A 26,299-nucleotide genomic window follows, 5' to 3' on the forward strand; every position below is an offset into this window, starting at 1 on the left:
AATAAGACCATGGCTGATCTTCTACCTCATCTCCACTTTCCTGCACTATCCCCATATCCCTTGATTCCCCTCGAATCCAAAAATCTATCGATCTCTGTCTTGAATATACTCAACGACTGAGCCTCCACAGCCCCCTGGGGTCGAGAATTCCAAAGATTCACCGCCCTCTGAGTGAAGGAATTCCTCCTCATCCCAGTCCTAAATGGCCGACCCCTTATCCTGAGACTGTGACCCCTGGTTCTAGACTCCCCAGCCAGGGGAAACACCCTCCCTGCATCTACCCTGTCAAGCCCTGTAAGAATTTTGTATATTTCAATGCGATCACCTCTCATTCTTCTAAACTCTCGAGAATATAGGCCCAGTCTACTCAATCTCTCATAGGACAATCCCCCCATCCCAGGAACCAGTCTGGTGAACCTTCGTTGCTCTCCCTCTATGGCAAGTATATCCTTCCTTAGGTAAGGAGACCTAAACTGTCCACAATACTCCAGGTGTGCTCTCACCAGGGCCCTATATAATTGCAGTAAGACCATTTCCTCTGGTACGGGAGTCCAGAACAAAGGGTCATTACCTTAAAATTAGAGCCAGGGGTGATGTCAGGAAGCACTTCTTCGCACAAAGGGTAGTGGGAATCTGGAATCGTTCCCCCAAAAGACTGGAGGCTGGGGGGTCAAATGAAAATCTCAAGACTGAGGTCGATAGATTTTTGCTGGGTAAGGGTATCGAGGGATTATGGAACCAAGGAAGGTCAATGGAGTTGAGGTACAGATTGACCACGATCTAACTGAATGGTGGAACAACCTGAAGGAGCTGAATGGCCTCCTGTCATTCCCCTGTTTATTTTGCCTGTTTAACCGCTGCATGTTGTATCTGTTTCACGCAGAAGCCTCGCTATGAAATCCGTTGGAAGGTCATTGAGTCCATCAGCTCGGATGGCCACGAGTACATTTACGTTGACCCCATGCAGCTACCGTATGACTCGAGCTGGGAGTTTCCCAGGGACCAGCTTTCTCTGGGTATGCAACCCAATATGATTCACAGAAAAATAAATGACAACTTGCAATAATATAGCGCCTTGAACGTGGCTTCGCAGGAGTGTAAGGAACAACATTGAACGTTGAGCTTGGCTATTAGGAGGGCTCTGTTACAGAAGTAGGTTTTAAAGGGGATCTTAAAGGAGGAGAGGGAAAGGCGGAGGGAATTCCAGAGCTTGGGGCTTAGACGGCTGAAGGCATGGCCAATGGTTGGGAGAAAGGAGTGGGCTTGCACAAGAGGCCATTGTTGGAGGAGCGCAGAGATCTCGGAGGGCTGGAGGAGGTTACAGAGATAGGGAGGGGGGCGAGGGCCGTGGAGGGGGATTTAAACACAGGATGAGAATATTAAATTGGGTTACTGGGAGACAATGTAGGTCAGCAAGCACAGGGGTGATAGGTGAATGGAACTTGGTCCAGATTAGGATGTGAGATTTGAGGATGAGCTGAAGTTTACAGAGGGTGGGGGATGGGAGGCCGGCCAGGAGAGTGTTGGAACGGTTGAGTCTAGAGGTAACGAAAGCATGGATGAGAGTTTCGGTGCCAAATGGGCTGAGGCAGCGGCGGAGACGGGCAGTGTTATGGATGAGGACGTAGGCGGTCTTTGTGATGGAGAGAATGCGGGGGGGGGGGGCGGTCAGAAGCTCAGCTGGGGGTCGAATAGGAAGCCGAGGTTACGAGCAGTCCGGTTCAGCCTAAGAGGGTGGCCAGGGATGGGGGGGGCGGGGGGGATGGGATCGGTGGCTGGGGAATGGAGTTTGTGGCGAGGACCGAAGCCATTAGGGTCGATTTTCATAAAGCTGTCGGGAAGGAGGCGGGACTACAACTTTTGGGTTTTAGTCCCGCCTACATCGACGTTCAGCCAATCCACGCGATTTTCCCTTGATTGACCTTGTTAAGCCCACCCAGCGGGCTCAGCAGGCCAATTAAGGGCCACCCGGCAACAGGTGACGTCACAGACTGAAATTTCATCTATCAAGAGGTCTTGACAGATGAAATATCAGTGTTTCACAGCTGTTTGAAGCTGTCAAACACTGACAGTCTGACTTCTAACCTGAGTCCTTCTACACAGACTCAGTTAGAAATCTCGCCGGCACAGAAAGCTGCAGGCTGTCACTTTTGACAGTTCGCAGCCATTCTGCTTTCTGTGCCGGCTGAGTGATGGACTCCCGAAACCTAGAGGAAGGAAGGCTGTAATTTAAACTTCTTTACACAATTTAGACACACCAAACACACTTACCTTTGCACCCATCACTCACCTGAACACCGACATCGCGACCCCTCCAAGTCCTTCAACCCGACGGCAGTTAATTGGCACTAATCCCTTCCCGCCTCAGGTCGGCGGGTCCCAGTGCGGGGCGGGTACCCGCCTCCCCTGAAACTTGCGTGGAGGCGGGTTTTGGGCGGGATGGTGTCGGGACCCCCGAAATCGGGATTTTCCCCTCCCCCACACGCCTGAAACCCCGCCTGACGGCCCCAGGAAAATCGACCCCATTGTCTTCGGTCTTCCCGACACTCAACTGGCGGAAATTGCGGCTCTTGTCGGACGAGCAATGTGGCAACACAGAGGCAGTGGAGGGATGGAGAGAGGTGGCGGTGAGCTGGAGCCGCTGCAATCCATCCATCTCGCGCTGTCTCCCCTTTTTTTTTCCCCAACGCACAGAGCCACACTTGGAGTGAGCGTGTGTGTGTCAGGGAATTAGTGCTATTTGCTACGCCCGCCCTGCCTTCCCCCAGCGCCGCCTGTGAGCATCTACATCCAGATGTGCTCGCGGTATATGCAGCTGTGTCCCGATGTCGCCCGTGCTGTGTTTGTCCTCATCCAGATGTTGGCCGTGCTGTGTTTGTCCTCATCCAGATGTTGGTCGTGGTTTTTTGCAGCCGCGACCAGATGTTGCTCTCGGGTGTGTTTAGCTGCATCCAGATGTGGTCTCCGTTTATACCGTTACATCCAGATGTTCATGCTTTGTGCAACTGGATTCAGTTAGAAATTTATTTATTTTTTTAATTACGAGAGCAAGAAATCGGAGATAAAATCAGGAACTGCTACCAATGCACATGCTGAGAGGAGAAATATTGGTTGATGTTTGGGCTAACTCCTGTTGAAGGGTCCCAGACAAATCACTCATTTCACAAGAACATAAGAATTAGGAGCAGGAGTCGGCCATTTGGCCCCTCGAGCCTGCTCCGCCATTCAATAAGATCATGGCTGATCATCGACCTCAACTCCGCTTTCCCGCCCGATCTCCATATCCCTTGATTCCCCTAGAGTCCAAAAATCTATCGATCTCAGCCTTGAATATACTCAACGACTGAGCCTCCACAGCCCTCTGGGGCAGAGAATTCCAAAGATTCACCACCCTCTGAGTGAAGAAATTCCTCCTCATCTCAGTCCACAATGGCCGACCCCTTATCCTGAGACTGTGACCCCTGGTTCTAGACTCTCCAGCCAGGGGGAAACAACCTCTCAGCATCTACCCTGTCAATCCCCCTCAGAATCTTATATGTTTCAATGAGATCACCTCCCATTCTTCTAAACTCCAGAGAGTATCGGCCCAATCTACACAATCTCTCCTCATAGGACAGCCCTCTCATCCCAGGAATCAATCTAGTGAACCTTCGTTGCACCGCCTCCAAGGCAAGTATATCCTTCCTTAGATAAGGAGACCAAAACTGTGCCCAGTACTCCAGGTGTGGTCTCACCAAGGCCCTGTACAATTGTAGCAAGACTTCCTTACTCTTATACCCCAACCCTCTTGCAATAAAGGCCAACATGCCATTTGCCTTCCTTATTGCTTGCCGAACCTGCACGCTAGCTTTCTGTGTTTCTTGCACGATTTCCTCTTCACCTTTCAGACAATGAACAGTCTGCTCCATGTTTCCAGCAATTTTTGGTGTTTTTTTTCTTCTATTTATTCTCTTGTATTTTCCTAGTGTCCTTTTCCTAAATAATTAAAGCTATTTCCCACCAGCCCAGTTACCATCTCCTAGAGGTTAGTTTGCTGTAGTGTAGAACAGACTGCGTTAGCACTGGGGTTCATTTCTAGAGGGATAGAATTGAAAAGCAGAGACGTTATGTTACACTTGTATCGAAGCTTGGTTAGACCACACTCGGAGCGCTGGACACAGCTCCAATCTCCATATTATAAAAAGGATATAGAGGCACTGGAGAGGGTGCAAAAAAGATTCACAAGGATGATACCAGAACTGAGAGGTTATCACTATCGTGAAAGATTGAACAGGCAGGGGCTCTTTTCTCTAGAAAAGAGAAGGCCGAGGGGTGACCTGATCGAGGTCTTTAAGATTATGAAAAGGTTTGATGGGGTAGACGTAGAGAAGATGTTTCCACTGTGAGGGAGACCAGAACTAGATTTAAGATAGTCACTAATAAATCCAATCGGGAATTCAGAAGAAACTTCTTTCCCCAGAGAGTGGTGAGAATGTGGAACTCGCTGCCACAGGGAGTGGTTGAGGGGAATAGCACAGATACATTTAAGGGGAAGCTGGATAAACACATGAGGGAGAAAGGAATAGGATATGCTGATAGGGTGGGAGGAGGCTCATGTGGAACATAAACACCGGCACGGACCAGTTTGGCTGAATGGCCTATTTCTGGGCTGTAGACTCGATGTAATTCTTCCTATTCTGAGTGTGAAGCTATCTTGAGTCACGATCTGTAGGTGTGTAGATTGCGCTGTTGCTGCTGTGCCAGGTTCCAGGTAGCAGGAGTCACAACACCCCCTGGTCCACCTCCCAGTCACCTGCGGCCCTCAGCAGACCCGGTACCCCATGAACCTCTGGAGCCTCCATTTCAAGCCCTGCCCGCCTGTGGTGTGTTGACCAGGCTGCGATCCAGGGCTGTCCTCCCTCCTGGACTTGCACTCCAGCCCCACTCCAGGGACCTGAGCTCACAATCTAGGCGGACACTCCCCGTGCAGTGCTGAGGGAGTGCTGCACTGTCGGAGGTGCCGTCCTTTCGGCTGAGACATTAAACCGAGGCCCCGTCTGCCCTCTCAGGTGGACGTAAAAGATCCCACGGGCACTATTTCGAAGAAGAGCAGGGGGAAGTTATCCCCGGTGTCCTGAGCCAGTATTTTATCCCTCAACCAACATCACTATCTGGTCATTTATCACATTGCCGTTTGTGGGAGCTTGCTGTGCACAAAATGGCTGCCACGATTCCTACATTGGCTGCAAAAGACTTTGAGATTTCCTGAGGGTGTTGACAGGCGCTATATAAATGCAAGTTCTTGCAAGAGGCAGAGTTTCCCCAAAATAGGAAATATTTAATAGAACTATTGGGCCTGTAGATTCTTCCCTCTCCCCGTGGTCTCCACTTGGCGACTGCCCACAGCGACATGACTGAAATCAGGCGCTAAGCGTGTGGAGGGATCGCAGGTGCAGGCACCTGTCCCATTAGTCCGTCGTGCGGCGTTGCGTTCCTGGGAGTAGGTCTCGAGCAGGGCCTGAGCGGAGATTGTGGCCTTCACCAGGAGAAGCTTTAAGCTGACGGAGGGTTAGATCAACAGCTTTGGTTCGGCTCCGTCTGAATTGACAAACTCAACAACAACTTGCATTTATATGGCGTGTTTAACGTAGTAAAATAACCCAAGGCGCTTCACAGGATCATTAGGAGGTTTTAAGCAACGTCTTGCACTAGAGAGGGTACAGAGGAGATTTACAAGGATGTTGCTGGGAGTAGAGAATCTTAGCTCTGAGGAAAGACTGGATAGTCTGGGTCTGTTTTCCTTGGAACAGAGGAGGCTGAGGGGAGACCTTATTGAGGTGTATACAATTATGAGGGGCCTAGATAGAGTGGACAGAAAGGACCCGTTTCCCTTAGCAGAGGGGTCAAAAACCAGGGGGCACAGATTTAAAGTAATTGGGGGAAGGTTTAGAGGGGATTTGAGGGGAAATTTCTTCACCCAGAGGGTTGTGGGGGTCTGGAACTCACTGCCTGAAAGGGTGGTAGAGGCAGGACCCTCACCACATTTAAAAAGTACGTGGATGTGCACTTGGGATGCTGTAACCTGCAGGGCTATGGACCAAGAGCTGGGAAGTGGGATTAGGCTGGGTAGCTCATTGTTGGCCGGCGCGGAGACAATGGGCCGAAATGGCCTCCTTCCGTGCTGTAACTTTCTACGATTCTGTCTTAAAGGAGAGAGAGGCGGAGAACTTTAGGGAGGAAATGACAGAGCTTAGGGTCCAGGCAGCTGAAGGCACGGCCACCAATGGTGGAGCGATTAAAGTCGGAATGCGCAAAAGGCCAGAAATCGGGGGGGGGTTGTGGGGCTGGAGAAGTTTACACAGATAGGGAGATAGGGAGGGACGAGGCCATGGAGCGTTTTGAAAACAAGGCCGGACCGGGAGCCAATGTCGGTCAGCGAGCACAGGGGGTGATGGGTGAACGGGACTGGGTGTGAGTTAGGACACGGGGCAGTGAGCACAGGGGGTGATGGGTGAACGGGACTGGGTGTGAGTTAGGACACGGGGCAGTGAGCACGGGGTGATGGGTGAACGGGACTGGGTGTGAGTTAGGACACGGGGCAGTGAGCACAGGGGTGATGGGTGAACGGGACTGGGTGCGAGTTAGGACACGGGGCAGTGAGCACAGGGGGTGATAGGTGAACGGGACTGGGTGTGAGTTAGGACACGGGGCAGTGAGCACGGGGTGATGGGTGAACGGGACTGGGCCTGAGTTAGGACACGGGGCAGTGAGCACGGGGTGATGGGTGAACGGGACTGGGTGCGAGTTAGGACACGGGGCAGTGAGCACAGGTGGTGATGGGTGAACGGGACTGGGTGCGAGTTAGGACACGGGGCAGTGAGCACAGGGGGTGATGGGTGAACGGGACTGGGTGTGAGTTAGGACACGGGGCAGTGAGCACAGTGGGTGATGGGTGAACGGGACTGGGTGTGAGTTAGGACACGGGGCAGTGAGCACAGGGGGTGATGGGTGAACGGGACTGGGTGCGAGTTAGGACACGGGGCAGTGAGCACAGGGGGTGATGGGTGAACGGGACTGGGTGTGAGTTAGGACACGGGGCAGTGAGCACAGGGGGTGATGGGTGAACGGGACTGGGTGTGAGTTAGGACACGGGGCAGTGAGCACGGGGTGATGGGTGAACGGGACTGGGTGTGAGTTAGGACACGGGGCAGTGAGCACAGGGGGAGATGGGTGAACGGGACTCGGTGCAAGTTAGGACACGGGGCAGTGAGCACAGGGGGAGATGAGTGAACGGGACTCGGTGCGAGTTAGGACACGGGGCAGCGAGCACAGGGGGTGATGGGTGAACGGGACTGGGTGCGAGTTAGGACACGGGGCAGTGAGCACAGGGGGTGATGGGTGAACGGGACTGGGTGTGAGTTAGGACACGGGGCAGTGAGCACGGGGTGATGGGTGAACGGGACTGGGTGTGAGTTAGGACACGGGGCAGTGAGCACAGGGGTGATGGGTGAACGGGACTGGGTGCGAGTTAGGACACGGGGCAGTGAGCACAGGGGGTGATAGGTGAACGGGACTGGGTGTGAGTTAGGACACGGGGCAGTGAGCACGGGGTGATGGGTGAACGGGACTGGGCCTGAGTTAGGACACGGGGCAGTGAGCACGGGGTGATGGGTGAACGGGACTGGGTGCGAGTTAGGACACGGGGCAGTGAGCACAGGTGGTGATGGGTGAACGGGACTGGGTGCGAGTTAGGACACGGGGCAGTGAGCACAGGGGGTGATGGGTGAACGGGACTGGGTGTGAGTTAGGACACGGGGCAGTGAGCACAGTGGGTGATGGGCGAACGGGACTGGGTGTGAGTTAGGACACGGGGCAGTGAGCACAGGGGGTGATGGGTAAACGGGACTGGGTGTGAGTTAGGACACGGGGCAGTGAGCACAGGGGGTGATGGGTGAACGGGACTCGGTGTGAGTTAGGACACGGGGCAGTGAGCACAGGGGGTGATGGGTGAACGGGACTGGGTGTGAGTTAGGACACGGGGCAGTGAGCACAGGGGGTGATGGGTGAACGGGACTGGGTGTGAGTTAGGACACGGGCCAGTGAGCACAGGGGGTGATGGGTGAACGGGACTGGGTGTGAGTTAGGACACAGGGCAGTGAGCACAGTGGGTGATGGTGTGAGTTAGGACACGGGGCAGTGAGCACAGGGGGTGATGGGTAAACGGGACTGGGTGCGAGTTAGGACACGGGGCAGTGAGCACAGGGGGTGATGGGTGAACGGGACTGGGTGTGAGTTAGGACACGAGCCAGTGAGCACAGGGGGTGATGGGTGAACGGGACTGGGTGCGAGTTAGGACACGGGGCAGTGAGCACAGGGGGTGATGGGTGAACGGGACTGGGTGTGAGTTAGGACACGGGGCAGTGAGCACGGGGTGATGGGTGAACGGGACTGGGTGTGAGTTAGGACACGGGGCAGTGAGCACAGGGGGTGATGGGTGAACGGGACTGGGTGCGAGTTAGGACACAGGGCAGTGAGCACAGGGGGTGATGGGTGAATGGGACTGGGTGTGAGTTAGGACACGGGGCAGTGAGCACAGAGGGTGATGGGTGAACGGGACTGGGTGTGAGTTAGGACACGGGGCAGTGAGCACAGGGGGTGATGGGTGACCGGGACTGGGTGTGAGTTAGGACATGGGGCAGTGAGCACAGGGGGTGATGGGTGAACGGGACTGGGTGTGAGTTAGGACACGGGGCAGTGAGCACAGGGGGTGATGGGTGAACGGGACTGGGTGTGAGTTAGGACACGGGGCAGTGAGCACAGGGGGTGATGGGTGAACGGGACTGGGTGTGAGTTAGGACACGGGCCAGTGAGCACAGGGGGTGATGGGTGAACGGGACTGGGTGTGAGTTAGGACACAGGGCAGTGAGCACAGGGGGTGATGGTGTGAGTTAGGACACGGGGCAGTGAGCACAGGGGGTGATGGGTAAACGGGACTGGGTGCGAGTTAGGACACGGGGCAGTGAGCACAGGGGGTGATGGGTGAACGGGACTGGGTGTGAGTTAGGACACGGGGCAGTGAGCACAGGGGGTGATGGGTGAACGGGACTGGGTGCGAGTTAGGACACGGGGCAGTGAGCACAGGGGGTGATGGGTGAACGGGACTGGGTGTGAGTTAGGACACGGGGCAGTGAGCACAGGGGGAGATGGGTGAACGGGACTCGGTGCGAGTTAGGACACGGGGCAATGAGCACAGGGGGAGATGGGTGAACGGGACTCGGTGCGAGTTAGGACACGGGGCAGCGAGCACAGGGGGTGATGGGTGAACGGGACTGGGTGCGAGTTAGGACACGGGGCAGTGAGCACAGGGGGAGTTTGGGTGAACGGGACTGGGTGTGAGTTAGGACACGGGGCAGTGAGCACAGGGGGTGATGGGTGAACGGGACTGGGTGCGAGTTAGGACACGGGGCAGTGAGCACAGGGGGTGATGGGTGAACGGGACTGGGTGTGAGTTAGGACACGGGGCAGTGAGCACAGGGGGTGATGGGTGAACGGGACTGGGTGCGAGTTAGGACACGGGGCAGTGAGCACGGGGTGATGGGTGAACGGGACTGGGTGTGAGTTAGGACACGGGGCAGTGAGCACGGGGGGTGATGGGTGAACGGGACTGGGTGTGAGTTAGGACACGGGGCAGTGAGCACAGGGGGTGATGGGTGAACGGGACTGGGTGTGAGTTAGGACACGGGGCAGTGAGCACAGGGGGTGATGGGTGAACGGGACTGGGTGTGAGTTAGGACACGGGGCAGTGAGCACAGGGGGTGATGGGTGAACGGGACTGGGTGTGAGTTAGGACACGGGGCAGTGAGCACAGGGGGTGATGGGTGAACGGGACTGGGTGTGAGTTAGGACACGGGGCAGTGAGCACAGGGGGTGATGGGTGAATGGGACTGGGTGCGAGTTAGGACACGGGGCAGTGAGCACGGGGTGATGGGTGAACGGGACTGGGTGAGAGTTAGGACACGGGGCAGTGAGCACAGGGGGTGATGGGTGAACGGGACTGGGTGTGAGTTAGGACACGGGGCAGTGAGCACAGGGGGTGATGGGTGAACGGGACTGGGTGCGAGTTAGGACACGGGGCAGTGAGCACGGGGTGATGGGTGAACGGGACTGGGTGTGAGTTAGGACACGGGGCAGTGAGCACAGGGGGTGATGGGTGAACGGGACTGGGTGTGAGTTAGGACACGGGGCAGTGAGCACGGGGTGATGGGTGAACGGGACTGGGTGTGAGTTAGGACGCAGGGCAGTGAGCACAGGGGGTGATGGGTGAACGGGACTGGGTGTGAGTTAGGACACGGGGCAGTGAGCACAGTGGGTGACGGGTGAACGGGACTGGGTGTGAGTTAGGACACAGGGCAGTGAGCACAGGGGGTGATGGGTGAACGGGACTGGGTGTGAGTTAGGACACGGGGCAGTGAGCACGGGGTGATGGGTGAACGGGACTGGGTGTGAGTTAGGACACAGGGCAGTGAGCACAGGGGGTGATGGGTGAACGGGACTGGGTGTGAGTTAGGACACAAGGCAGTGAGCACAGGGGGTGATGGGTGAACGGGACTGGGTGTGAGTTAGGACACGGGGCAGTGAGCACAGGGGGTGATGGGTGAACGGGACTGGGTGTGAGTTAGGACACGGGGCAGTGAGCACAGGGGGTGATGGGTGAACGGGACTGGGTGTGAGTTAGGACACAGGGCAGTGAGCACAGGGGGTGATGGGTGAACGGGACTCGGTGTGAGTTAGGACACGGGGCAGTGAGCACGGGGTGATGGGTGAACGGGACTGGGTGCGAGTTAGGACACGGGGCAGGGAGCACAGTGGGTGATGGGTGAACGGGACTGGGTGTGAGTTAGGACACGGGGCAGTGAGCACAGGGGGTGATGGGTGAACGGGACTGGGTGTGAGTTAGGACACGGGGCAGTGAGCACAGGGGGTGATGGTTGAACGGGACTGGGTGTGAGTTAGGACACGGGGCACTGAGCACAGGGGGTGATGGGTGAACGGGACTGGGTGTGAGTTAGGACACGGGGCAGCGAGCACAGGGGGTGATGGGTGAACAGGACTGGGTGTTAGTTAGGACACGGGGCAGTGAGCACAGGGTGATGGGTGAACGGGACTGGGTGTGAGTTAGGACACAGGGCAGTGAGCACAGGGGGTGATGGTGTGAGTTAGGACACGGGGCAGTGAGCACAGGGGGTGATGGGTAAACGGGACTGGGTGCGAGTTAGGACACGGGGCAGTGAGCACAGGGGGTGATGGGTGAACGGGACTGGGTGTGAGTTAGGACACGGGGCAGTGAGCACAGGGGGTGATGGGTGAACGGGACTGGGTGCGAGTTAGGACACGGGGCAGTGAGCACAGGGGGTGATGGGTGAACGGGACTGGGTGTGAGTTAGAACACGGGGCAGTGAGCACAGGGGGAGATGGGTGAACGGGACTCGGTGCGAGTTAGGACACGGGGCAATGAGCACAGGGGGAGATGGGTGAACGGGACTCGGTGCGAGTTTGGACACGGGGCAGCGAGCACGGGGTGATGGGTGAACGGGACTGGGTGCGAGTTAGGACACGGGGCAGTGAGCACGGGGTGATGGGTGAACGGGACTGGGTGTGAGTTAGGACACGGGGCAGTGAGCACAGGGGGTGATGGGTGAACGGGACTGGGTGCGAGTTAGGACACGGGGCAGCGCGCACGGGGTGATGGGTGAACGGGACTGGGTGCGAGTTAGGACACGGGGCAGTGAGCACGGGGTGATGGGTGAACGGGACTGGGTGTGAGTTAGGACACGGGGCAGTGAGCACAGGGGGTGATGGGTGAACGGGACTGGGTGTGAGTTAGGACACGGGGCAGTGAGCACAGGGGGTGATGGGTGAACGGGACTGGGTGCGAGTTAGGACACGGGGCAGTGAGCACGGGGTGATGGGTGAACGGGACTGGGTGTGAGTTAGGACACGGGGCAGTGAGCACGGGGGGTGATGGGTGAACGGGACTGGGTGTGAGTTAGGACACGGGGCAGTGAGCACAGGGGGTGATTGGTGAACGGGACTGGGTGTGAGTTAGGACACGGGGCAGTGAGCACAGGGGGTGATGGGTGAACGGGACTGGGTGTGAGTTAGGACACGGGGCAGTGAGCACAGGGGGTGATGGGTGAACGGGACTGGGTGTGAGTTAGGACACGGGGCAGTGAGCACAGGGGGCGATGGGTGAATGGGACTGGGTGCGAGCTAGGACACGGGGCAGTGAGCACAGGGGGTGATGGGTGAACGGCACTGGGTGAGAGTTAGGACACGGGGCAGTGAGCACAGGGGGTGATGGGTGAACGGGACTGGGTGTGAGTTAGGACACGGGGCAGTGAGCACGGGGTGATGGGTGAACGGGACTGGGTGCGAGTTAGGACACGGGGCAGTGAGCACAGGGGGTGATGGGTGAACGGGACTGGGTGTGAGTTAGGACACGGGGCAGTGAGCACGGGGTGATGGGTGAACGGGACTGGGTGTGAGTTAGGACACAGGGCAGTGAGCACAGGGGGTGATGGGTGAACGGGACTGGGTGTGAGTTAGGACATGGGGCAGTGAGCACAGGGGGTGACGGGTGAACGGGACTGGGTGTGAGTTAGGACACAGGGCAGTGAGCACAGCGGGTGATGGGTGAACGGGACTGGGTGTGAGTTAGGACACAGGGCAGTGAGCACAGGGGGTGATGGGTGAACGGGACTGGGTGTGAGTTAGGACACGGGGCAGTGAGCACGGGGTGATGGGTGAACGGGACTGGGTGTGAGTTAGGACACGGGGCAGTGAGCACAGGGGGTGATGGGTGAACGGGACAGGGTGCGAGTTAGGACACGGGGCAGTGAGCACAGTGGGTGATGGGTGAACGGGACTGGGTGTGAGTTAGGACACGGGGCAGTGAGCACAGAGGGTGATGGGTGAACGGGACAAGGTGTGAGTTAGGACACGGGGCAGTGAGCATGGGGTGATGGGTGAACGGGACTGGGTGTGAGTTAGGACACGGGGCAGTGAGCACGGGGGGTGATGGGTGAACGGGACTGGGTGTGAGTTAGGACACGGGGCAGTGAGCACGGGGTGATGGGTGAACGGGACTGGGTGTGAGTTAGGACACTGGGCAGTGAGCACGGGGTGATGGGTGAACGGGACTGGGTGTGAGTTCGGACACGGGGCAGTGAGCACGGGGTGATGGGTGAACGGGACTGGGTGTGAGTTAGGACACGGGGCAGTGAGCACAGGGGGTGATGGGTGAATGGGACTGGGTGCGAGTTAGGACACGGGGCAGTGAGCACAGGGGGTGATGGGTGAACGGGACTGGGTGAGAGTTCGGACACGGGGCAGTGAGCACAGCGGGGCGATGGGTGAACGGCACTGGGCCTGAGTTAGGACACGGGGCAGTGAGCACAGGGGGTGATGGGTGAACGGGACTGGGTGCGAGTTAGGACACGGGGCAGTGAGCACAGGGGGTGATGGGTGAACGGGACTGGGTGTGAGTTAGGACACGGGGCAGTGAGCACAGGGGGTGATGGGTGAACGGGACTGGGTGTGAGTTAGGACACGGGGCAGTGAGCACGGGGTGATGGGTGAACGGGACTGGGTGTGAGTTAGGACACGGGGCAGTGAGCACGGGGTGATGGGTGAACGGGACTGGGTGTGAGTTAGGACACAGGGCAGTGAGCACAGGGGGTGATGGGTGAACCGGACTGGGTGTGAGTTAGGACACGGGGCAGTGAGCACAGGCGGTGATGGGCGAACGGGACTGGGTGTGAGTTAGGACACGGGGCAGTGAGCACAGGGGGTGATGGGTGAACGGGACTCGGTGTGAGTTAGGACACGGGGCAGTGAGCACAGGGGGTGATGGGTGAACGGGACTGGGTGTGAGTTAGGACACAGGGCAGTGAGCACAGGGGGTGATGGGTGAACGGGACTCGGTGTGAGTTAGGACACGGGGCAGTGAGCACGGGGTGATGGGTGAACGGGACTGGGTGCGAGTTAGGACACGGGGCAGGGAGCACAGTGGGTGATGGGTGAACGGGACTGAATGTGAGTTAGGACACGGGGCAGTGAGCACAGGGGGTGATGGGTGAACGGGACTGGGTGTGAGTTAGGACACGGGGCAGTGAGCACAGGGGGTGATGGTTGAACGGGACTGGGTGTGAGTTAGGACACGGGGCACTGAGCACAGGGGGTGATGGGTGAACGGGACTGGGTGTGAGTTAGGACACGGGGCAGCGAGCACAGGGGGTGATGGGTGAACAGGACTGGGTGTTAGTTAGGACACGGGGCAGTGAGCACAGGGTGATGGGTGAACGGGACTGGGTGTGAGTTAGGACACAGGGCAGTGAGCACAGGGGGTGATGGTGTGAGTTAGGACACGGGGCAGTGAGCACAGGGGGTGATGGGTAAACGGGACTGGGTGCGAGTTAGGACACGGGGCAGTGAGCACAGGGGGTGATGGGTGAACGGGACTGGGTGTGAGTTAGGACACGGGGCAGTGAGCACAGGGGGTGATGGGTGAACGGGACTGGGTGCGAGTTAGGACACGGGGCAGTGAGCACAGGGGGTGATGGGTGAACGGGACTGGGTGTGAGTTAGAACACGGGGCAGTGAGCACAGGGGGAGATGGGAGAACGGGACTCGGTGCGAGTTAGGACACGGGGCAATGAGCACAGGGGGAGATGGGTGAACGGGACTCGGTGCGAGTTAGGACACGGGGCAGCGAGCACGGGGTGATGGGTGAACGGGACTGGGTGCGAGTTAGGACACGGGGCAGTGAGCACGGGGTGATGGGTGAACGGGACTGGGTGTGAGTTAGGACACGGGGCAGTGAGCACAGGGGGTGATGGGTGAACGGGACTGGGTGCGAGTTAGGACACGGGGCAGCGAGCACGGGGTGATGGGTGAACGGGACTGGGTGCGAGTTAGGACACGGGGCAGTGAGCACGGGGTGATGGGTGAACGGGACTGGGTGTGAGTTAGGACACGGGGCAGTGAGCACAGGGGGTGATGGGTGAACGGGACTGGGTGTGAGTTAGGACACGGGGCAGTGAGCACAGGGGGTGATGGGTGAACGGGACTGGGTGCGAGTTAGGACACGGGGCAGTGAGCACGGGGTGATGGGTGAACGGGACTGGGTGTGAGTTAGGACACGGGGCAGTGAGCACGGGGGGTGATGCGTGAACGGGACTGGGTGTGAGTTAGGACACGGGGCAGTGAGTACAGGGGGTGATGGGTGAACGGGACTGGGTGTGAGTTAGGACACGGGGCAGTGAGCACAGGGGGTGATGGGTGAACGGGACTGGGTGTGAGTTAGGACACAGGGCAGTGAGCACAGGGGGTGATGGATGAACGGGACTGGGTGTGAGTTAGGACACGGGGCAGTGAGCACAGGGGGTGATGGTTGAATGGGACTGGGTGCGAGCTAGGACACGGGGCAGTGAGCACAGGGGGTGATGGGTGAACGGGACTGGGTGAGAGTTAGGACACGGGGCAGTGAGCACAGGGGGTGATGGGTGAACGGGACTGGGTGTGAGTTAGGACACGGGGCAGTGAGCACGGGGTGATGGGTGAACGGGACTGGGTGCGAGTTAGGACACGGGGCAGTGAGCACAGGGGGTGATGGGTGAACGGGACTGGGTGTGAGTTAGGACATGGGGCAGTGAGCACAGGGGGTGACGGGTGAACGGGACTGGGTGTGAGTTAGGACACAGGGCAGTGAGCACAGTGGGTGATGGGTGAACGGGACTGGGTGTGAGTTAGGACACGGGGCAGTGAGCACAGAGGGTGATGGGTGAACGGGACAAGGTGTGAGTTAGGACACGGGGCAGTGAGCACGGGGTGATGGGTGAACGGGACTGGGTGTGAGTTAGGACACGGGGCAGTGAGCACGGGGGGTGATGGGTGAACGGGACTGGGTGTGAGTTAGGACACGGGGCAGTGAGCACAGGGGGTGATGGGTGAACGGGACTGGGTGTGAGTTAGGACACTGGGCAGTGAGCACGGGGTGATGGGTGAACGGGACTGGGTGTGAGTTCGGACACGGGGCAATGAGCACGGGGGTGATGGGTGAACGGGACTGGGTGTGAGTTAGGACACGGGGCAGTGAGCACGGGGTGATGGGTGAATGGGACTGGGTGCGAGTTAGGACACGGGGCAGTGAGCACAGGGGGTGATGGGTGAACGGGACTGGGTGAGAGTTCGGACACGGGGCAGTGAGCACAGGGGGTGATGGGTGAACGGGACTGGGTGTGAGTTACGACACGGGGCAGTGAGCACAGGGGGTGATGGGTGAACGGGACTGGGTGCGAGTTAGGACACGGGGCAGTGAGCACGGGGTGATGGGTGAACGGGACTGGGTGTGAGTTAGGACACGGGGCAGTGAGCACAGGGGGTGATGGGTGAACGGGACTGGGTGTGAGTTAGGACACGGGGCAGTGAGCTCGGGGTGATGGGTGAACGGGACTGGGTGTGAGTTAGGACACAGGGCAGTGAGCACAGGGGGTGATGGGTGAACGGGACTGGGTGTGAGTTAGGACACGGGGCAGTGAGCACAGGGGGTGACGGGTGAACGGGACTGGGTGTGAGTTAGGACACAGGGCAGTGAGCACAGGGGGTGATGGGTGAACGGGACTGGGTGTGAGTTAGGACACGGGGCAGTGAGCACGGGGTGATGGGTGAACGGGACTGGGTGTGAGTTAGGACACAGGGCAGTGAGCACAGGGGGTGATGGGTGAAAGGGACTGGGTGTGAGTTAGGACACAGGGCAGTGAGCACAGGGGGTGATGGGTGAACGGGACTGGGTGTGAGTTAGGACACGGGGCAGTGAGCACGGGGTGATGGGTGAACGGGACTGGGTGTGAGTTAGGACACGGGGCAGTGACCACGGGGTGATGGGTGAACGGGACTGGGTGTGAGTTAGGACACAGGGCAGTGAGCACAGGGGGTGATGGGTGAACGGGACTGGGTGTGAGTTCGGACACGGGGCAGTGAGCACAGGGGGTGACGGGTGAACGGGACTGGGTGTGAGTTAGGACACAGGGCAGTGAGCACAGGGGGTGATGGGTGAACGGGACTGGGTGTGAGTTAGGACACGGGGCAGTGAGCACAGGGGGTGATGGGTGAACGGGACTGGGTGTGAGTTAGGACACAGGGCAGTGAGCACAGGGGGTGATGGGTGAACGGGACTGGGTGTGAGTTAGGACACAGGGCAGTGAGCACAGGGGGTGATGGGTGAACGGGACTGGGTGCAAGTTAGGACACGGGGCAGTGAGCACAGGGGGTGATGGGTGAACGGGACTGGGTGTGAGTTAGGACACGGGGCAGTGAGCACGGGGTGATGGGTGAACGGGACTGGGTGTGAGTTAGGACACGGGGCAGTGAGCACAGGGGGTGATGGGTGAACGGGACTGGGTGCGAGTTAGGACACGGGGCAGTGAGCACAGTGGGTGATGGGTGAACGGGACTGGGTGTGAGTTAGGACACGGGGCAGTGAGCACAGAGGGTGATGGGTGAACGGGACAAGGTGTGAGTTAGGACACGGGGCAGTGAGCACAGGGGGTGATGGGTGAACGGGACTGGGTGCGAGTTAGGACACGGGGCAGTGAGCACGGGGTGATGGGTGAACGGGACTGGGTGTGAGTTAGGACACGGGGCAGTGAGCACGGGGGGTGATGGGTGAACGGGACTGGGTGTGAGTTAGGACACGGGGCAGTGAGCACAGGGGGTGATGGGTGAACGGGACTGGGTGTGAGTTAGGACACGGGGCAGTGAGCACAGGGGGTGATGGGTGAACAGGACTGGGTGTGAGTTAGGACACGGGGCAGTGAGCACGGGGTGATGGGTGAACGGGACTGGGTGTGAGTTAGGACACGGGGCAGTGAGCACAGGGGGTGATGGGTGAACGGGACTGGGTGTGAGTTAGGACACGGGGCAGTGAGCACGGGGTGATGGGTGAATGGGACTGGGTGCGAGTTAGGACACGGGGCAGTGAGCACAGGGGGTGATGGGTGAACGGGACTGGGTGTGAGTTAGGACACGGGGCAGTGAGCACGGGGTGATGGGTGAACGGGACTGGGTGTGAGTTAGGACACGGGGCAGTGAGCACAGGGGTGATGGGTGAACGGGACTGGGTGTGAGTTAGGACACGGGGCAGTGAGCACAGGGGGTGATGGGTGAACGGGACTGGGTGTGAGTTAGGACACGCGGCAGTGAGCACAGGGGGTGATGGGTGAACGGGACTGGGCCTGAGTTAGGACACGGGGCAGTGAGCACGGGGTGATGGGTAAACGGGACTGGGTGCGAGTTAGGACACGGGGCAGTGAGCACAGGTGGTGATGGGTGAACGGGACTTGGTGCGAGTTAGGACACGGGGCAGTGAGCACAGGGGGTGATGGGTGAACGGGACTGGGTGTGAGTTAGGACACGGGTCAGTGAGCACAGTGGGTGATGGGTGAACGGGACTGGGTGTGAGTTAGGACACGGGGCAGTGAGCACAGTGGGTGATGGGTGAACGGGACTGGGTGTGAGTTAGGACACGGGGCAGTGAGCACAGGGGGTGATGGGTGAACGGGACTGGGTGCGAGTTAGGACACGGGGCAGTGAGCACAGGGGGTGATGGGTGAACGGGACTGGGTGTGAGTTAGGACACGGGGCAGTGAGCACAGGGGGTGATGGGCGAACGGGACTGGGTGTGAGTTAGGACACGGGGCAGTGAGCACAGGGGGTGATGGGTGAACGGGACTGGGTGTGAGTTAGGACACGGGGCAGTGAGCACAGGGGGTGATGGGTGAACGGGACTCGGTGTGAGTTAGGACACGGGGCAGTGAGCACAGGGGGTGATGGTGTGAGTTAGGACAAGGGGCAGTGAGCACAGGGGGTGATGGGTAAACGGGACTGGGTGCGAGTTAGGACACGGGGCAGTGAGCACAGGGGGTGATGGGTGAACGGGACTGGGTGTGAGTTAGGACACAGGGCAGTGAGCACAGGGGGTGATGGGTGAACGGGACTGGGTGTGAGTTAGGACACGGGGCAGTGAGCACAGGGGGTGATGGGTGAACGGGACTGGGTGTGAGTTAGGACACGGGGCAGTGAGCACGGGGTGATGGGTGAACGGGACTGGGTGTGATTTAGGACACAGGGCAGTGAGCACAGGGGGTGATGGGTGAACGGGACTGGGTGTGAGTTAGGACACAGGGCAGTGAGCACGGGGTGATGGGTGAACGGGACTGGGTGTGAGTTAGGACACAGGGCAGTGAGCACAGGGGGTGATGGGTGAACGGGACTGGGTGCAAGTTAGGACACGGGGCAGTGAGCACAGGGGGTGATGGGTGAACGGGACTGGGTGTGAGTTAGGACACGGGGCAGTGAGCACGGGGTGATGGGTGAACGGGACTGGGTGTGAGTTAGGACACGGGGCAGTGAGCACGGGGTGATGGGTGAACGGGACTGGGTGCGAGTTAGGACACGGGGCAGTGAGCACAGTGGGTGATGGGTGAACGGGACTGGGTGTGAGTTAGGACACGGGGCAGTGAGCACAGAGGGTGATGGGTGAACGGGACAAGGTGTGAGTTAGGACACGGGGCAGTGAGCACAGGGGGTGATGGGTGAACGGGACTGGGTGCGAGTTAGGACACGGGGCAGTGAGCACGGGGTGATGGGTGAACGGGACTGGGTGTGAGTTAGGACACGGGGCAGTGAGCACGGGGGGTGATGGGTGAACGGGACTGGGTGTGAGTTAGGACGCGGGGCAGTGAGCACAGGGGGTGATGGGTGAACGGGACTGGGTGTGAGTTAGGACACGGGGCAGTGAGCACAGGGGGTGATGGGTGAACGGGACTGGGTGTGAGTTAGGACACGGGGCAGTGAGCACGGGGTGATGGGTGAACGGGACTGGGTGTGAGTTAGGACACGGGGCAGTGAGCACAGGGGGTGATGGGTGAACGGGACTGGGTGTGAGTTAGGACACGGGGCAGTGAGCACGGGGTGATGGGTGAATGGGACTGGGTGCGAGTTAGGACACGGGGCAGTGAGCACGGGGTGATGGGTGAACGGGACTGGGTGTGAGTTAGGACACGGGGCAGTGAGCACGGGTGATGGGTGAACGGGACTGGGTGTGAGTTAGGACACGGGGCAGTGAGCACAGGGGTGATGGGTGAACGGGACTGGGTGCGAGTTAGGACACGGGGCAGTGAGCACAGGGGGTGATGGGTGAACGGGACTGGGTGTGAGTTAGGACACGGGGCAGTGAGCACAGTGGGTGATGGGTGAACGGGACTGGGTGTGAGTTAGGACACGGGGCAGTGAGCACAGGGGGTGATGGGTGAACGGGACTGGGTGCGAGTTAGGACACGGGGCAGTGAGCACAGGGGGTGATGGGTGAACGGGACTGGGTGTGAGTTAGGACACGGGGCAGTGAGCACAGGGGGTGATGGGCGAACGGGACTGGGTGTGAGTTAGGACACGGGGCAGTGAGCACAGCGGGTGATGGGTAAACGGGACTGGGTGTGAGTTAGGACACGGGGCAGTGAGCACAGGGGGTGATGGGTGAACGGGACTCGGTGTGAGTTAGGACACGGGGCAGTGAGCACAGGGGGTGATGGGTGAACGGGACTCGGTGTGAGTTAGGACACAGGGCAGTGAGCACAGGGGGTGATGGGTGAACGGGACTGGGTGTGAGTTAGGACACGGGGCAGTGAGCACAGGGGGTGACGGGTGAACGGGACTGGGTGTGAGTTAGGACACAGGGCAGTGAGCACAGGGGGTGATGGGTGAACGGGACTGGGTGTGAGTTAGGACACGGGGCAGTGAGCACGGGGTGATGGGTGAACGGGACTGGGTGTGAGTTCGGACACAGGGCAGTGAGCACAGGGGGTGATGGGTGAACGGGACTGGGTGTGAGTTAGGACACAGGGCAGTGAGCACAGGGGGTGATGGGTGAACGGGACTGGGTGTGAGTTAGGACACGGGGCAGTGAGCACAGGGGGTGATGGGTGAACGGGACTGGGTGTGAGTTAGGACACGGGGCAGTGAGCACAGGGGGTGATGGGTGAACGGGACTGGGTGTGAGTTAGGACACGGGGCAGTGAGCACGGGGTGATGGGTGAACGGGACTGGGTGTGAGTTAGGACACAGGGCAGTGAGCACAGGGGGTGATGGGTGAACGGGACTGGGTGTGAGTTAGGACATGGGGCAGTGAGCACAGGGGGTGACGGGTGAACGGGACTGGGTGTGAGTTAGGACACAGGGCAGTGAGCACAGGGGGTGATGGGTGAACGGGACTGGGTGTGAGTTAGGACACGGGGCAGTGAGCACAGGGGGTGATGGGTGAACGGGACTGGGTGTGAGTTAGGACACAGGGCAGTGAGCACAGGGGGTGATGGGTGAACGGGACTGGGTGTGAGTTAGGACACAGGGCAGTGAGCACGGGGTGATGGGTGAACGGGACTGGGTGCAAGTTAGGACACGGGGCAGTGAGCACAGGGGGTGATGGGTGAACGGGACTGGGTGTGAGTTACGACACGGGGCAGTGAGCACCGGGTGATGGGTGAACGGGACTGGGTGTGAGTTAGGACACGGGGCAGTGAGCACAGGGGGTGATGGGTGAACGGGACTGGGTGCGAGTTAGGACACGGGGCAGTGAGCACAGTGGCTGATGTGTGAACGGGACTGGGTGTGAGTTAGGACACGGGGCAGTGAGCACAGAGGGTGATGGGTGAACGGGACAAGGTGTGAGTTAGGACACGGGGCAGCGAGCACAGGGGGTGATGGGTGAACGGGACTGGGTGCGAGTTAGGACACGGGGCAGTGAGCACGGGGTGATGGGTGAACGGGACTGGGTGTGAGTTAGGACACGGGGCAGTGAGCACAGGGGGTGATGGGTGAACGGGACTGGGTGTGAGTTAGGACACGGGGCAGTGAGCACGGGGTGATGGGTGAATGGGACTGGGTGCGAGTTAGGACACGGGGCAGTGAGCACAGGGGGTGATGGGTGAACGGGACTGGGTGTGAGTTAGGACACGGGGCAGTGAGCACGGGGTGATGGGTGAACGGGACTGGGTGTGAGTTAGGACACGGGGCAGTGAGCACAGGGGTGATGGGTGAACGGGACTGGGTGTGAGTTAGGACACGGGGCAGTGAGCACAGGGGGTGATGGGTGAACGGGACTGGGTGTGAGTTAGGACACGGGGCAGTGAGCACAGGGGGTGATGGGTGAACGGGACTGGGCCTGAGTTAGGACACGGGGCAGTGAGCACGGGGTGATGGGTAAACGGGACTGGGTGCGAGTTAGGACACGGGGCAGTGAGCACAGGTGGTGATGGGTGAACGGGACTTGGTGCGAGTTAGGACACGGGGCAGTGAGCACAGGGGGTGATGGGTGAACGGGACTGGGTGTGAGTTAGGACACGGGGCAGTGAGCACAGTGGGTGATGGGTGAACGGGACTGGGTGTGAGTTAGGACACGGGGCAGTGAGCACAGGGGGTGATGGGTGAACGGGACTGGGTGCGAGTTAGGACACGGGGCAGTGAGCACAGGGGGTGATGGGTGAACGGGACTGGGTGTGAGTTAGGACACGGGGCAGTGAGCACGGGTGATGGGTGAACGGGACTGGGTGTGAGTTAGGACACGGGGCAGTGAGCACAGGGGTGATGGGTGAACGGGACTGGGTGCGAGTTAGGACACGGGGCAGTGAGCACAGGGGGTGATGGGTGAACGGGACTGGGTGTGAGTTAGGACACGCGGCAGTGAGCACAGGGGGTGATGGGTGAACGGGACTGGGCCTGAGTTAGGACACGGGGCAGTGAGCACGGGGTGATGGGTAAACGGGACTGGGTGCGAGTTAGGACACGGGGCAGTGAGCACAGGTGGTGATGGGTGAACGGGACTTGGTGCGAGTTAGGACACGGGGCAGTGAGCACAGGGGGTGATGGGTGAACGGGACTGGGTGTGAGTTAGGACACGGGTCAGTGAGCACAGTGGGTGATGGGTGAACGGGACTGGGTGTGAGTTAGGACACGGGGCAGTGAGCACAGTGGGTGATGGGTGAACGGGACTGGGTGTGAGTTAGGACACGGGGCAGTGAGCACAGGGGGTGATGGGTGAACGGGACTGGGTGCGAGTTAGGACACGGGGCAGTGAGCACAGGGGGTGATGGGTGAACGGGACTGGGTGTGAGTTAGGACACGGGGCAGTGAGCACAGGGGGTGATGGGCGAACGGGACTGGGTGTGAGTTAGGACACGGGGCAGTGAGCACAGGGGGTGATGGGTGAACGGGACTGGGTGTGAGTTAGGACACGGGGCAGTGAGCACAGGGGGTGATGGGTGAACGGGACTCGGTGTGAGTTAGGACACGGGGCAGTGAGCACAGGGGGTGATGGTGTGAGTTAGGACAAGGGGCAGTGAGCACAGGGGGTGATGGGTAAACGGGACTGGGTGCGAGTTAGGACACGGGGCAGTGAGCACAGGGGGTGATGGGTGAACGGGACTGGGTGTGAGTTAGGACACAGGGCAGTGAGCACAGGGGGTGATGGGTGAACGGGACTGGGTGTGAGTTAGGACACGGGGCAGTGAGCACAGGGGGTGATGGGTGAACGGGACTGGGTGTGAGTTAGGACACGGGGCAGTGAGCACGGGGTGATGGGTGAACGGGACTGGGTGTGATTTAGGACACAGGGCAGTGAGCACAGGGGGTGATGGGTGAACGGGACTGGGTGTGAGTTAGGACACAGGGCAGTGAGCACGGGGTGATGGGTGAACGGGACTGGGTGTGAGTTAGGACACAGGGCAGTGAGCACAGGGGGTGATGGGTGAACGGGACTGGGTGCAAGTTAGGACACGGGGCAGTGAGCACAGGGGGTGATGGGTGAACGGGACTGGGTGTGAGTTAGGACACGGGGCAGTGAGCACGGGGTGATGGGTGAACGGGACTGGGTGTGAGTTAGGACACGGGGCAGTGAGCACGGGGTGATGGGTGAACGGGACTGGGTGCGAGTTAGGACACGGGGCAGTGAGCACAGTGGGTGATGGGTGAACGGGACTGGGTGTGAGTTAGGACACGGGGCAGTGAGCACAGAGGGTGATGGGTGAACGGGACAAGGTGTGAGTTAGGACACGGGGCAGTGAGCACAGGGGGTGATGGGTGAACGGGACTGGGTGCGAGTTAGGACACGGGGCAGTGAGCACGGGGTGATGGGTGAACGGGACTGGGTGTGAGTTAGGACACGGGGCAGTGAGCACGGGGGGTGATGGGTGAACGGGACTGGGTGTGAGTTAGGACGCGGGGCAGTGAGCACAGGGGGTGATGGGTGAACGGGACTGGGTGTGAGTTAGGACACGGGGCAGTGAGCACAGGGGGTGATGGGTGAACGGGACTGGGTGTGAGTTAGGACACGGGGCAGTGAGCACGGGGTGATGGGTGAACGGGACTGGGTGTGAGTTAGGACACGGGGCAGTGAGCACAGGGGGTGATGGGTGAACGGGACTGGGTGTGAGTTAGGACACGGGGCAGTGAGCACGGGGTGATGGGTGAATGGGACTGGGTGCGAGTTAGGACACGGGGCAGTGAGCACGGGGTGATGGGTGAACGGGACTGGGTGTGAGTTAGGACACGGGGCAGTGAGCACGGGTGATGGGTGAACGGGACTGGGTGTGAGTTAGGACACGGGGCAGTGAGCACAGGGGTGATGGGTGAACGGGACTGGGTGCGAGTTAGGACACGGGGCAGTGAGCACAGGGGGTGATGGGTGAACGGGACTGGGTGTGAGTTAGGACACGGGGCAGTGAGCACAGTGGGTGATGGGTGAACGGGACTGGGTGTGAGTTAGGACACGGGGCAGTGAGCACAGGGGGTGATGGGTGAACGGGACTGGGTGCGAGTTAGGACACGGGGCAGTGAGCACAGGGGGTGATGGGTGAACGGGACTGGGTGTGAGTTAGGACACGGGGCAGTGAGCACAGGGGGTGATGGGCGAACGGGACTGGGTGTGAGTTAGGACACGGGGCAGTGAGCACAGGGGGTGATGGGTAAACGGGACTGGGTGTGAGTTAGGACACGGGGCAGTGAGCACAGGGGGTGATGGGTGAACGGGACTCGGTGTGAGTTAGGACACGGGGCAGTGAGCACAGGGGGTGATGGGTGAACGGGACTCGGTGTGAGTTAGGACACAGGGCAGTGAGCACAGGGGGTGATGGGTGAACGGGACTGGGTGTGAGTTAGGACACGGGGCAGTGAGCACAGGGGGTGACGGGTGAACGGGACTGGGTGTGAGTTAGGACACAGGGCAGTGAGCACAGGGGGTGATGGGTGAACGGGACTGGGTGTGAGTTAGGACACGGGGCAGTGAGCACGGGGTGATGGGTGAACGGGACTGGGTGTGAGTTCGGACACAGGGCAGTGAGCACAGGGGGTGATGGGTGAACGGGACTGGGTGTGAGTTAGGACACAGGGCAGTGAGCACAGGGGGTGATGGGTGAACGGGACTGGGTGTGAGTTAGGACACGGGGCAGTGAGCACAGGGGGTGATGGGTGAACGGGACTGGGTGTGAGTTAGGACACGGGGCAGTGAGCACAGGGGGTGATGGGTGAACGGGACTGGGTGTGAGTTAGGACACGGGGCAGTGAGCACGGGGTGATGGGTGAACGGGACTGGGTGTGAGTTAGGACACAGGGCAGTGAGCACAGGGGGTGATGGGTGAACGGGACTGGGTGTGAGTTAGGACATGGGGCAGTGAGCACAGGGGGTGACGGGTGAACGGGACTGGGTGTGAGTTAGGACACAGGGCAGTGAGCACAGGGGGTGATGGGTGAACGGGACTGGGTGTGAGTTAGGACACGGGGCAGTGAGCACAGGGGGTGATGGGTGAACGGGACTGGGTGTGAGTTAGGACACAGGGCAGTGAGCACAGGGGGTGATGGGTGAACGGGACTGGGTGTGAGTTAGGACACAGGGCAGTGAGCACGGGGTGATGGGTGAACGGGACTGGGTGCAAGTTAGGACACGGGGCAGTGAGCACAGGGGGTGATGGGTGAACGGGACTGGGTGTGAGTTACGACACGGGGCAGTGAGCACCGGGTGATGGGTGAACGGGACTGGGTGTGAGTTAGGACACGGGGCAGTGAGCACAGGGGGTGATGGGTGAACGGGACTGGGTGCGAGTTAGGACACGGGGCAGTGAGCACAGTGGCTGATGTGTGAACGGGACTGGGTGTGAGTTAGGACACGGGGCAGTGAGCACAGAGGGTGATGGGTGAACGGGACAAGGTGTGAGTTAGG

General features: G+C 59.6%; 1 protein-coding gene across 2 annotated transcripts in view; it reads left to right on the forward strand.

The window, feature by feature from the left end:
• The window catches only part of pdgfrb (platelet-derived growth factor receptor, beta polypeptide), a 189,735-nt gene that overhangs the window by 69,549 nt on the left and 93,887 nt on the right, over positions 1-26,299 (forward strand). For both annotated transcript variants that reach the window (XM_085996031.1, XM_085996030.1), the window contains exon 12: positions 884-1,016. In XM_085996031.1, coding sequence (XP_085852157.1) covers positions 884-1,016 — 133 coding nt within the window. The remainder of the gene's footprint in view (positions 1-883; positions 1,017-26,299) is intronic.

Source organism: Somniosus microcephalus, chromosome 8 (assembly GCF_052327205.1).
Source record: "Somniosus microcephalus isolate GS21.2 chromosome 8, FLI_Smic_1.0, whole genome shotgun sequence".
Lineage (NCBI taxonomy): Eukaryota > Metazoa > Chordata > Chondrichthyes > Squaliformes > Somniosidae > Somniosus > Somniosus microcephalus.